Genomic DNA, 13,303 nt, shown 5'->3' with positions numbered 1-13,303 from the left:
GAGGAAGTGAAGATCTGGATAGAACTTGCATCGCTTGACCGAATGAAGCAAGATCGCTTGCACTCGGACAAGGGACTTGCATTACGTGCTTCAAAAGTTAATGTGACAAATTTAAGATCACTGACTCAATCGAATTGACTAGCATGACACCGGGTAAGGCGAATGGTCAGACACCTAAGCCCTACTGTTCCGCCGGAAGTGAATATTCCTATCTACATGCCGAACAGGAAAACAAGAATGAAGATACCGCACACCGCGTTACGCGCTGGTGAATAACCCTCCTTACCGAGTCTAGTCTGCAAGTCGGATCTGTGGGAGAAAGTATTTCCTCTGTGTTTTACTTAACACATACATGTTTAGATGCGCTTCGCAAAACTCACCACGGTCTCTTTTGCGGCTTGTAAAAAGGGTAAGAACGGCACAGTATGGCACGAGATTTGGGATGGCAGGTGAGATACTCCGTTGGTGATAGAACGATATCCCAAGTCTCTAGATTATCACTTGGAAAAGGTGGTTTGTAGAGCACCAAGTGATAGAAAATTATACTAAGTAGGGGACATACTCGAGATTCACATATGCTAAGTTTAAAAAAAAACAGGGTTCAACGAACTTCCGAGACACTCGTAGAGACAAACTGCACGACATACGCTAATATTAGATATCTTAACCCAATCCATCATGCCCGCACAGATTCTCTGCAAGATGGCGTGTAAGGGTATAAAATTTCAAACTTTGCTGTCAAGATCAAAAGCCAGATCGGGGGGCCATCTCACGTATGCTGACAATCTCGATTTCCGCCACTTTTACATGGCGGATCCCTGAGAGAGAAAGAGAGAGTGAGAGTGAGAGTGAACAAGGGGAGAGAAAAAAGAAAAGTGCGACAGAACTGAGGCACATGCATAGCTCGTGACACAAGGTTCTTACTGCGGAGATAACTCCCAGAACCAGAATGACGGGAGGAAAAAAATGCCAAGGAAGATAAAGGCTCGGGAGATTGGGAAATATACGCATATAAACGGCAGTTTGAGACATGTGTGAGGATCATAAGCTGGTTTCCCAAAAAAAAGTACGATAGAGGCAAATTAAAATCCACATTTCCTCCTACTCCCCTGTATTCCCCCTTCTTCTTACTTCAACATCTTACAAAAACACCCCCTTACACGAACCCAACTCATGCAGTCTTCTTCCACTGTGTCCAAACACCCAACAGTGAACTCGTCGTTCCAGCCAAACCCACAATACCATCATCAAGATCGACCCAGCCAAGCGCCGAGCTAGGGATCGTGATATCGCACAAGTCGCTAATGAGCTGGACCTTTACAGCATTAAGCTCAACCTGCAACTTCTTCGTCTCAACCACCTTCTCTGGGTCAGAAGACTGGGTAATGGCCTTTGAGCGCTGGAGCAGGTTGTAGTACGAGTACAGGCCCGAGGCAATCGAGCACGAGATACCCGCGAACCAGGCGCGGTAGCCTTCGCGCAGGAGGCGCGGGGCGTAGGAGGACTTGCGGATGGCGGTTGCGTCGAGCTAATAGATCACAAATTAGTTTACGTGGGCTGGACTCGAAAATCGAATGGACACAAAAAAAAGGCAAGGACGTACCACGCAAGCGTTATCACACAGCATATAAAATGCATATCCCAACTGCCTTCCGATAGCAGTAAACCTCAGCACAGGGTCCATACTCTTGTCATCGGTAGCGACAGCCGCAGCCTTGAAGTGCTCGACAAACTTGCCCACGCGCATGAGCTTGCGCGTCTGGCCAAACGTCTTCTTGGTCGCATCGAAGGGCGCGATGCTCGAGGCTGGGCGGTTGGTGCGGTACAGGTACCAGGCGAGGAATCGAGAGAAGTACTGTAGCGTTCGCAGCACCTTGTCGCGCCCGACTGTTCATGTGTCAGATGGAAGAACAAGAGGAGGAGGATGATTGGGGAGCATGTAACGTAAGGAAGTGGGCTATGCGGGATATGGGTATACATATGTCCAGCTATATCAATTAAGCAAAACGTACCAGTTGTCGCGACAAACTTGAGGTAATGCGACACCGTCGGGTGGTAAACCAGAGCGTCCGCAACCATCTTGTCTTGCTGTGCTTTGGATCCTTATATATCAGGCCTTGTATGTAATCGCGAGGGCGAGGAAGAGTAGAAGAGGTCCAGCTCCAATCTTTTCTTGTGTGAACGGGAGGCGGTTTGTGTTTCTGGTGTGTAGAGAGAGTGAGAGAGCGAAGACAGGAGTGTCCGGGGAGGACAGGTGTGGGTTGGAAAAGGGAACGTCTGGGGATGTGACAAGTGCGGAGCCCGCGTGCGGAAGCGTAGGGAGTCGGTCGCTCTCTTGAGCGTGATTGCCGGGGAAAACGCGACCACCTCGGCAACTCGATCCACACGTCACATTATCACCTAGCTTACAAGTACACCGAACACGCTTGGAGCTGGGCTTGCGCGACACATGTGAATATGGCATACCGGCTTGCTGCATTCGAAACACTCGGTTGTATTTTTTATTTTTTTCTCTCTCCTTATCGCTTCGACATTGCTAATGCAGTCGCAGTCGCATGTCCCTATTTCTCCTCGTTGACCCCAAGTTATCATCATGACCCATGACCACGTTCCCCCTTGGTAAAGAATATTTAGAGACTCATTGTATAGGCATGTCACACTTGACTTGACCCAGTCGCTGCGATTCAGCACATCACAATTATAGATACCCATTTCGTCCACCAGCCCGTACCACAAAGCAAACACCAAACGCCGATAATGCTACCGCCTAGACCTTGTAGAAACAAAAGGCATGATAAAAGTCCGCGGCCTCCAATTCCTCTTCTGAAGTCAGCAACCGGCCTGTCGCACGATCCCTGACCTTCATGACCTCACTCAGCGGCCCGAGAATTGGATCGTCCTTTTGCTCATCCCAGATATCACGGAATGGCTTGCGGTATTGTAGTTCGAGATTGAAGTCTTCGGCCAGCGCTCGGAATGCTTCCCACGGTACCACATACTCAGGCGCCTCGACCGCTTCCGTCAGCCAGTACGAATACTTCCAGCCATAGGGCGGGCGGAATGTGCCATCTGGAGGTGTCTTGCCGGGGAACTTGACACTGTAGATGCTATTTCCAAAGCTGAACCCTTCGTCTTCGACTTCACCGTCTTCCTGTTCTTCCTTTGCCTTTTCCTTGTCCTTTGTCTCGGTAGGCTTGTCGCCATTCTTGTGCTCCGTGTCGGCGGGCTTGGGGCTATCGAGGCTCTTCTCAGGATCCCAGTCGTCCTCGTCATCGCTTGCAAACGCTGGGCGGTCGTCATCGTCATCGTCGGCACCACCATTTGTCTCCGGTGGTGCTGTGCCCTTGGCCTTGTGATGCTCAATGACCTTTTGCGACAAAACGTCCGAGTTGGGTATGCAGCCAATAAATCGCCCTCCTTTCTTCAGGGCGCCAGCGACGTTTCGCAGCATGCCCTTGGCCTTAGCCTCGCTCTCAAAGGCATAATGCATGCAGAACATCATCGTGACCATGTCCCAGCCACCGCCGCCCCAGCGCTGGCTCATAGCATTTCCCTGCCCAGCACCAGGATCAATGCCCACCTCCTTGATGATTGGTATATCGCCTAGCCACTCGCCAAAACAGTCTTTTGCGTAGAACTCGCCATGGAAAAGACGCCTGTTTTTCCTCTGCATCTGCGAAAATCGCTCTTTGGCCTGTCGAATGGACACGTCTGCAGGATCACAGCCGACATAGAGCTCGACTTTTCTCGACTTTTCCCACTTGCCCAAGTCGCCGCCCTTTCCGCACCCAATGTCTAAGATCTTGAGGTGTCGCTCATCGCCAATGAACTTTTGGATGATGGACGACTTGATCCAGTTATTGAAGCTGCGCAGTCCCTTGATTTTGCTGTCAGTGTTGCGCCATTCACGGCCTCGCTCCGGCACCATGTTGTAGTGCTGCTTGACAACATCATGCACACCACGCTGTGCAGCTTCTTCGTGTGCCCGTCTAGCTGCCTCCTCTTCTCGTGCCTGCTGTCGCTTACGAGCCGCTTCTCGGTCGGCAGCAGGCACACGTGCACCTGCTCCCGGACGTTTCCGTTGGCGTGGTGGTGATCTCGACGGTGATCTCGAGGGCGAGCGTGCGCGTTTGTTATTTTGCCCGGCGCCCGCCATGGTGTAGCTTCTGGTGCAGCGCGTCTACTGGCGGGTTCTGGGTCCGACGCGTTGGTGAAGATGGAGTGTTGGTAAGCGGAGTCGTGCGTTGGAGTTTCGGAAAATGTGATTGTATGTGAAAGTATGGAGGGCCTTTGTAGTTTAGTAAAGAAGTTAGCAAGGTGAAAGAAAAACAAGACTGAAGATCAGAAAGACCAAGGGCAGCCGTTGTTCTAGCGTTCCGCGTCCCCAGTGTTCAGGGCCGTGCGCGAGCTTTACCTGCGGAAGTTCAGCGGCGGCGGGCAAGACACTCCCGTCATCACATCAACATCCCCACGACTCAACGCCATCCGCTATTACCCACCACCACCACTTTCTTACCCTCCCCATCTCTCACAATCAGCCACGATGGGTGACCCGCAATTTGCAAAGTATCCCGACCTCCAGCTGTCGCAGCACATCTTCCAGCTCACAAATCCCGCCGCCTCGAAACAAGCAAAGCAAGCTGCCTTGAAGTCGGTTCAGGATGGCATCACCGAGAACAAGATGGCGCCCCTCTACCGGTACCTTGCACACCCCGTAGATGGCGTCCTCAATGCACAAGGCGAGGGCAGCGCAGACCAGCCGAGCAAGAACCGGAGACCTTCCGCCAGCTTAGCGACGATGCTTGCCACACGGACCCCGACGCTCGAGGTACCACTGCCTTGGGATGAGAAGCTGTACGAGAGCCTAAAGGCCGAGTGTGAGAAGGAGTTGGAGGCGATACAAAAGGAGGAAGAGGAGGCAGAGGAGAAGGCTGGCGAGACCGAAGTGCAGGCTGCGCGGGGAAAGCGCGCAGAGCTGTACAACCGCATAGGTGACAAGGTATTTCACTTGCGCGCTTTACAAAAGGAAAATGCCGCTGACAAAGATGCAGGACAAAGCCATTGCCAGCTACGAGGCCATCTTCGAAAAGACGGGCATCCTGGGCACCAAGATCGACCTTGTCCTTGCCATAATACGCATTGCGCTCTTCTTCGGTGACAGGATACTGGCCAAGAAGTCGATTGACCGAGCCAGCGCATTGGTAGAGAGTGGTGGCGATTGGGATCGTCGCAATCGTCTCAAGGCATACACCGGACTGCACTACCTCACTGTCCGATCACACTCACAAGCTGCCCCGCTGCTGCTTGATAGTTTGTCAACCTTTACCAGCTATGAGCTCTGCAGCTACTCGAACCTTGTGGTCTATGCCATTCTTGCAGGCTCGGTATCACTCAAGCGTGTTGACTTCAAGTCCAAGGTAGTGGATGCGCCAGAGATCAAGGCGATTGTGGGCACTTCGGAGGAGAAGCTCTCCGCCATCACTGGACAGGCTTCGGCAGGACCAGCAGCTGGCGACGAGGAGATGGCAGATGCATCAGGCTCAACGGCGACTCCTGTCCCGATGGTTGTCAATCTCACTACCCTTGGTGGATCGCAAGACCAAGAGGCGGCAGTGGACTTTTCCCCGCTGTCCAAGCTGGTCAAGAGTTTGTACGAGGGCGATTACAAGGGCTTCTTTGGTGCCCTAGGCGAGGTAGAGACCAACTTCCTCAGCCAAGACCGCTATATGTACGAGCACCGCGGCTGGTATGTCCGCGAGATGCGTCTGCGGGCCTACCAACAGCTCCTCCAGTCGTACCGCGTGGTTGGCCTGGAGAGCATGGCCAGAGATTTTGGAGTCACTGTTGATTTCCTCGACAAGTAAGTTGTGTCCTGTTGCATGTAGTGTGCACTGGTACTAATTACGACAACCAGGGACCTTGCCCGCTTCATTGCCGCCGACCGCATTCCGTGCACGATTGACCGCGTCAAGGGCATCATCGAGACGAACCGCCCAGACGACAAGAACAAGCAGTATGCGGACGTAGTCAAGCAGGGTGACCAGCTCATCACCAAGCTGCAAAAGTATGGGCAAGCCGTCAGGCTGAGGGGAAGCGAGCGTGGTTAGAGATTGGCCTTTAGCCAGGCAAACGTGTAATGATGACGTGATATTGTAGGCCTAGACGAAAACAGCGCAAAGACCGCTGAAAGAAATATTCGAGTGAACGCCAATGTCAAGATGCTAGTTCTTTTGTTCTGGGCGTTACGGTGAGGGTTTCGGTGCCCGCATTGCATTGCCCCATCCGCAGCCTTAGCCCCGCTATCTCCGCGTTGCAGCTCATCGGGAAAGCGGGAGCGGCATGCGGTGCGATAACGGGGCGCAAATATTGCTTTTATGCCCTAGAGGTACATCCATTGTCTACCTTTTAGACGTCGATTTGTATCATTGCGACTCCCACGCCCCCATTACATCGCTTCTTACGAGCTCAATCCAACGCCGCCGGTGCAGAGCCCACGCCAGGTGTGGGGTGATCGGCCTCGAGCGACGCCGCCGATAAGCTTTCAGGGTCCAGCTACAATGTCGCCGTCATCGGCTTTGGCGCAGGCGTCTGTCCGCTCACTTTGCGCCCATGGCAGTAGAGCAGGGCGGAGTGGTGGCAACGTGGGTTCACGAGGTATTTTCCGATCCCCAGCCCTCTTTGCAACTCGGTCAGTCGCCAGACACGACGTGACTAAACATGCCCGCACGGCGCCGCGCTACGACGAGGGGCAAGGCGTTTGTCGTGGGAGCACCACTACGGGGTGGGGCACCACTCGAGTCGCATAAAAAATATGGACTACCTTTTGACGCATACATGTCCTACGTGTTTCGAGTGCGTCGCGGGAACTAGCATCTTGCATGCGCATCGCCTTCACCGGAACCATACTTAGTCCAGACCTGTGCTCACAACCTTAGTCCTCTATACACCCTCTACCTCCTCCACACTCCTCCTCCATCCACTCCTACCACCTCCGTCGCCGGCCCGACCCGCACATTTTTCATCGCACCGCCCACACACACGCACCATCATGTCCAAGGCACCAGGCAAGGTGTTGAACATTGGCAACATCAACCCCCACGTCAAGGCAGCCCAATATGCCGTGCGTGGTGAACTAGCCGTCAAGTCGGAAGAGTACCGCGCCAAGTTGGCAAAGGGTGAGGGCAGCGACCTGCCCTTTGACACTGTCATTGCTGCAAACATTGGCAACCCCCAACAACTAGACCAGAAGCCCATCACATTCTTCAGGCAGGTCGCCAGTATACTCGAGAACCCAGGTCTGCTAGAGCATGAGGATGTCTTGCTCAACAGCCTGGGATACAAGTCGGATGTTATCGCCCGCGCGAGAAAGCTCTTGAAAGAGGTCAAGAGCGTGGGCGCATACAGCCAAAGTCAGGGTGCTCCCGGCATCAGACAGAGCGTGGCAGAGTACATTGAGCGTTCGTACATCGGTGTCCCCAATAACAAGCTTGCAACTAACAGAATACAGGACGAGATGGCTACCCAGCCAAGTTTGAGGACATCTACCTCAGCAATGGCGCTTCGTCTGGTGTAAACACACTCCTCCACACAATCTGCGCAAAGCCCGAGACTGGCATCATGGTCCCCATCCCACAGTATCCTCTCTACACCGCTACCCTATCCGTACTCAACGCCCGCTGCGTACCATACTACCTCGACGAGGAGCAGGCTTGGGGCACATCGCTCGACTCTATCCGAACAGCCTACGACAAGGCAGTCAGCGAGGGTACGGACGTCAAGGCCATCTGCGTCATCAACCCGGGTAACCCCACTGGCGCTTCGCTCCCCGCTGAGGACATCAAAGCTGTTCTTCAGTTCGCCGCCGAAAAGGGCGTTGTTGTCATCGCAGATGAGGTGTACCAGACTAACGTCTTCATTGGCGAGTTCATCTCTTTCAAAAAGGCCCTCCGTGACCTGCAAAAGGAAACCCCTGGCAAATACGACAACTTGGAGCTGGCCTCTCTCCATTCCGTCTCCAAGGGCATGGTTGGCGAGTGCGGACACCGCGGAGGATACTTTGAGCTTGTTGGTTTCGACCCAGAGGTTGCGCAGGAGGTTTACAAGTTCATCTCCATTCAGCTGTGCCCGCCGGTGCTCGGCCAGTGCATTGTTGAGATGATGGTCAACCCGCCCAAGGAGGGCGAGCCAAGCTATGCTCTGTACAAGGAAGAGTATGATGGCATCTTCAACGGACTGAAGAAGCGCGCGTATGCGCTGTATGAAGCTTTCAAGAAGATGGAGGGAGTGGAGTGCAATGAGCCTCAAGTGAGTACTGCCTTACTGCCTTACTGAACCCTTATTTCCTTGCAGAACCATTGGCTATTCAGGATACTAACGCAAATCATTAGGGCTCTATGTACCTCTTCCCCACCATCCACCTCCCGGAGAAGGCTGTACAGCAGGCCAAGAAGGAAGGTCGGGCTCCAGACGAGTTCTACTGCTTCCGCATGTTGGACGCGACCGGTGTTTGTGTCGTTGCTGGAACCGGCTTTGGACAAAAGGAGGGGACCTTGCACTTTAGGACAACCTTCCTTGCTCCCGGCACAGACTGGACTGGACGTATTGTCAAGTTCCACGAGGACTTCATGAAGGAGTTCAAGTAGTCTGCACGTGATTTAGGACGACTCCTCGCTGCTCCGTGAAGTAGACTGGGTAGGATTCGTCATAACGAAGTAAATGTGCCATGAATGACAATACTTTGAATCTCCCAACGCGCTCATATATGCGGACTTGGCACTGATTTGCTGAGCGTCGGCTGGTCGGGGCGGCATCAGCATCATTCCTTCCGAAGGACGAGCGCAATATCGCAACTGCCGTGTCTTGTACCTGAATGGCCCTAGTCTTGGCCCGTGCGGCGTGACATTGAACGTGTAGGTCGCCGGACATGTATTTACATACGACGATATGGCGTCCTGGAGTCCGCCCCTGCTCTTTTTGTTTCCTATCCCGTCAGCCTGCTTTTCGTCTCACTTGTTGTTCTCGTGCTTCTAGTTTTCCGTTATCGCCTCCTATATCAATCGACTATTCGCAAAAACGACGTCATGGGCTTATCAAGAATCGAGATACTACCCGATGAGCTACTCGATCTGATCATGTGCTACCAAGATCGCAGGGCACTTCATGCTCTCTGCCTGGTATCCAAAGACATGAACCGTATCGCGACTGCCCGACTATATGCAAACATTGAACTCGAAAAAGACGACTTCAAGTACCTTCGCCCCTTAGCGCTCTTATTCTGGACATCTACGCCCCATCGCGAAGCCGTGCGTTCCCTGTGCGTGCGACATGCATACGGCGGCAACCTCGACCCTTGGCCCAATCACCCAGACCTCGATACCATCATCAGGAACAACCTCGACTTGTACGTAAGGCTAGGTGATCGGGAGCATTGGTTCAACGAAATCAGAGACGGCGCTGATTCGACGCGCATCGCAAGTTTGCTCCTGAGAAGCCTACCTCATGTCATGACGATACAATTACCTGGCTTCGACTTGGTCGACCCTGCATCGAGAAAGACGGACGTTAGTAGTGCGCTGCGCAATATTTCTTAAAATAGAAAACCATGCTTTTGTTTAAGACACTTAATATTCACGACGTTCCACAACCATGGGTTACAACCTGGATGCACCAGGTAAACATGTAGTAATTGTCAAACACGCGATTCCTGTTGCAAATCGAAAGGTCTGCTTCGAATACCTGCGTTTTCTTAGTGCGATGTACGACAAAAGTGGGCCCCTTCACTCAAGTATGGTTTCGACTTCTCAACTTGCTCAAACGCGGCGACTCGTTTACGACGCGAAGGAATTTGAACCACCGTTAGTTAAACAGTCCGTATCTCGAAAGACAAAAATCCACATATTTTCGGAATAACCATTCAGCATCTGTTTCGTTGTCTCAAAAAGCGGAGATCGCGTATTGGCGAAGCTCTCTTGACCATGGTTGACAACAAAAGAGCCTTGGGGCGTAATTTGTAGGGGCAAAATAGGAAAAAAAAATTCAATAATAACATTCTAATACCCTTGCTCCTAGCACCTCATGCCAACAGAACATATCGCTTCTGCAATACCCACACAATGTCTTACTCTTCCAACTTTGATGAGGAAACCGGCGAAGTCTTCATACTCGAGAAGCAGTTCAACAGCGAGTCTTCTTTAAACTCAACTCAAAATGCAAGACCGGATTTTGCTCAGCAACTCACCCATTCAAATCTGTCTTCACTTCTATCCAACTCAAATCCCTCGGCAAAATGGACACGATCCCATGGCTTCTGGCGATCTTTCATTGCAATATGCATACCACTGCTTCTTTCCGCACTGGAAGGAAGCATTACCAACACGGCACTACCCACCATTTCTGACGCTCTTGATTTGAACACCAAATTCTCTTGGATAGCGACTGCTTTCCTCCTGGCCAGTACCGTCTTCCAGCCTTTGTACTCTCAACTGGGAGATATGTGGGGACGCAAACGTCCCATGATAGCAGCCATCGCTATTTTCACTCTCGGTAGCGCAATATGTGCTGGAGCAAAATCAGGTTCAGTGCTGATTTTGGGACGGATCGTTCAGGGGTTAGGCACAGGCGGAATCGATCTCTTCGCTGAAATGATCCTCGGCGATATCGTCCCATTAAGGAAGAGAGGTCCTTATCTAGCGATTAAGCATGTCGCTTTTGCCGTTGGGACGACATTGGGGCCGCTACTCGGTGGTGTTTTTGCAGAACACGGATGGTACTGGTGCTTCCTGATCAACATACCCGTCTGTATCATCTCGCTGGCCATTTTGTGGTTTTGGCTCAGTGTTGGCGAAGGCGTCACTTGTGGCGAAGTATCTATCGGCAACAACCTGAAAAAGATTGACTACATCGGTAGTGGTATACTGACTGGCTCTGTGCTTATGCTTCTCGTTGCACTTAGCACTGGCGGCGCGCCCTGGCCTTGGAACCACCCATCTATCATCACACTCGCCGTGCTCGGAACACTAGGCATCATCGGCTTCATTTTCTGGGAACGCTCTCGCTTTTGTAAGTACCCGATAATGCCACCCCAAGTCTTTTCGAACCGTACGACAAATATTATCTTCGCATTGACCGTTATGCATGGATCCATAACCTACGGCTTCCAATTCTACCTCCCACTCTTTTTCCAGGCCGTCAAAGGTTTGTCCCCTTCAAACTCTGGTGTCAAAGTTATGCCCACGACACTTGTCGTCGTCGTCCTCGCTGCTGTCGGCGGGCCCATCCTCAGCTTGACGGGAAGATACAAACACATCCACATAGCTGGCTTCGCCTGCGTAATACTGGGCCAGGGACTCTGCATAATGCTCAATCACGGCACATCCCCAGGTCTATGGATTAGCATCCAACTCATCATCGCGTCTGGCCTTGGAATCGTGATTCCGACCATGCTCCCCGCCATCCAAGCAAAGCTCCCTGAAGCTAGTACAGCAGAAAGTGCAGGATCATGGGCCTTCCTACGCGTAACAGGATCGCTGTTCGGTGTCGCGATCCCCGGTGCAGTCTTCAACGCGCGCTTCACCTCACTCCTACCCAGCATCTCCTCGCCAGCCGCCCAAGCAAAGCTCTCTCACGGCCAAGCATACCAACACGCAACAGCCTCATTCATCAAGAAATACGGAACCACGCCTATCATAAATAGTGAGATTGTAACCGCATACACGCAATCCCTCAGAAGCGTATGGATCGTCTTTACCGTCCTGGCCGCGCTAGGCTTCTGCATCAGTTTCTGTGAGAAAGAGTACAAGATGCGGACTGTGTTGAATACGGCTTACGGGCTCAAGTCGAAGCAGATGACGCCAAGCAACGGGTCGCCGGCGGGAAGTAGTACACCGGCTTCTTCGGCTGCATCGACAGTGGTGGAGATTGGAGGAGCGCAGACGCCTGTTAAGAGTGAGAGTGAGAGTGAGCTGGCTGGCCATAAAAGTAAAGAGAAGGATTTGGAGAGTGTATTATAAGAGCTGTGTCATAGATGCCTGTTGGAGCTGCTTACGAAGATCATTTGGCTTTTTTTTGTTTCTGTAATATTTTGTCTTTAATGAGTTTAGTTTCTGGGCTACACCATACGTAAATTATGCATGGAATCACCCTTTGTCTTTTTCTCTCTCTCTTTCCTTATATGGAGAAGCAGTCATTCTAAGACAAATATCACCTAGGCTGTGTGTTTTACGAAGAGCTCTTTCTCCCATTGCAAACAGGCGACCATGTGTAGACCCACAAGGCTAAGAAGATACTCTAATCTACTCTAATTAGCCTTGGGAGGTCTTAAGTGTATTGCTCGTATCGGGTGTGAGTCGGTGTAGGAGTATCCCCTGCCTATTTTCTACTACTTCCTTTGTCTGACATGCATAGTTCTATAATGCTGTTGTTGCACCGTATTTGTAATCGTAATTTGTAAAGTCATCCAGCGGTTTTTTTTCGACCTATTAATTGCCAGAATAAGGAGGATTGAGCCAACTACAGTCTTGAACTATATCTTAAGATTACTACCTACATCGCAAACCTACAGAATAGCTCTGCTAACGCTAAAGCCGCGTTTTGGTTCATGTAGAAGACGGTTGCCGCCTTACTGTTATTGGTTTGGCAAAATACGACTGCAGACATGGTGTATACAGTGTACCAAGAAGTCGAGGTTCTGTCTGATACACCATTGGCTAACAGGTAGTTTTCCTTGACTCTGTGCCGTCTTGAGATTTCCACTAACCTCGTATTCGTGTAGCTAGCCGCTCGTCTCCGAAATATCGTGCACATTGCGGTTTGCTCTTAAGCAAATAGGTATTCAGCTCGATATACCGGCTATACACGGATGAGTTGATTTCTTTCATGAAGTATTCGCAGTTTTCACAGTTTTGGCGTGACAATCTGAAGTAAATCATTGTCTGATTCCGTGCCAGATCCTACAGTCTCTTAGTACAGCCCTATCGACTCTCCAAGTTTTTATGTTGGATCGGTGACGAGTTCGGCAGTGCATTAGAACCAAGCACCGAGTAATCTTAAAGTTGTTCACGCGACAAGTTGGATCCGCACTTCCGGCTTGCTTGTGCGGATACTTATCCGCAGCTCGATTGGCAGTGGTATAAGCTCGGCCATATAGTGTTCGGCCACATATAGTGGTCGGCCACCTTGGCCACCCTATGACACAGTTTAGATTCGCGATTTTCTCAACAATAATAATTACATTTGCCACTCAGTACACATAGAGCTAAGAGTAAGAGCTGCCGCTGCTATTACTACCTTTTCTGCTTCTTTTTCT

The 13,303-nt window shown here is 51.4% G+C and overlaps 6 protein-coding genes across 6 annotated transcripts; 4 read left to right on the top strand and 2 right to left on the bottom strand.

Moving 5' to 3' along the window:
- Positions 1 to 1,171: 1,171 nt before the first annotated feature.
- On the bottom strand, positions 1,172 to 2,079 carry COCMIDRAFT_100915 (uncharacterized protein; the record flags this gene model as incomplete). Its single annotated transcript, XM_007691893.1, has 3 exons — positions 1,172 to 1,528; positions 1,604 to 1,887; positions 2,013 to 2,079. 3 exons carry the CDS (start codon positions 2,077 to 2,079, stop codon positions 1,172 to 1,174), a joined length of 708 nt encoding a protein of 235 aa, XP_007690083.1.
- A 688-nt stretch (positions 2,080 to 2,767) lies between these two features.
- COCMIDRAFT_100901 (uncharacterized protein) lies at positions 2,768 to 4,156 on the bottom strand (the record flags this gene model as incomplete). Its single annotated transcript, XM_007691892.1, has 1 exon — positions 2,768 to 4,156. One exon carries the CDS (start codon positions 4,154 to 4,156, stop codon positions 2,768 to 2,770), a length of 1,389 nt encoding a protein of 462 aa, XP_007690082.1.
- A 387-nt stretch (positions 4,157 to 4,543) lies between these two features.
- Positions 4,544 to 6,107, top strand: COCMIDRAFT_100991 (uncharacterized protein; the record flags this gene model as incomplete). Its single annotated transcript, XM_007691891.1, has 3 exons — positions 4,544 to 4,999; positions 5,052 to 5,860; positions 5,915 to 6,107. 3 exons carry the CDS (start codon positions 4,544 to 4,546, stop codon positions 6,105 to 6,107), a joined length of 1,458 nt encoding a protein of 485 aa, XP_007690081.1.
- A 941-nt stretch (positions 6,108 to 7,048) lies between these two features.
- On the top strand, positions 7,049 to 8,642 carry COCMIDRAFT_100960 (uncharacterized protein; the record flags this gene model as incomplete). The annotated part of the gene is made up of 3 exons (XM_007691890.1): positions 7,049 to 7,457; positions 7,508 to 8,304; positions 8,388 to 8,642. 3 exons carry the CDS (start codon positions 7,049 to 7,051, stop codon positions 8,640 to 8,642), a joined length of 1,461 nt encoding a protein of 486 aa, XP_007690080.1.
- A 438-nt stretch (positions 8,643 to 9,080) lies between these two features.
- COCMIDRAFT_68687 (uncharacterized protein) lies at positions 9,081 to 9,395 on the top strand (the record flags this gene model as incomplete). The annotated part of the gene is made up of 1 exon (XM_007691889.1): positions 9,081 to 9,395. A coding segment is annotated over one exon (315 nt), but the record flags the coding sequence as incomplete, so codon positions are not given.
- Positions 9,396 to 10,112: 717 nt separating this feature from the next.
- COCMIDRAFT_38646 (uncharacterized protein) lies at positions 10,113 to 12,008 on the top strand (the record flags this gene model as incomplete). Its single annotated transcript, XM_007691886.1, has 1 exon — positions 10,113 to 12,008. One exon carries the CDS (start codon positions 10,113 to 10,115, stop codon positions 12,006 to 12,008), a length of 1,896 nt encoding a protein of 631 aa, XP_007690076.1.
- Positions 12,009 to 13,303: the final 1,295 nt, after the last annotated feature.

Source organism: Bipolaris oryzae, assembly GCF_000523455.1.
Source record: "Bipolaris oryzae ATCC 44560 unplaced genomic scaffold scaffold_112, whole genome shotgun sequence".
Taxonomy (NCBI): Eukaryota; Fungi; Ascomycota; class Dothideomycetes; order Pleosporales; family Pleosporaceae; genus Bipolaris; species Bipolaris oryzae.
This window is presented reverse-complemented; position numbering and strand designations above follow the sequence as displayed.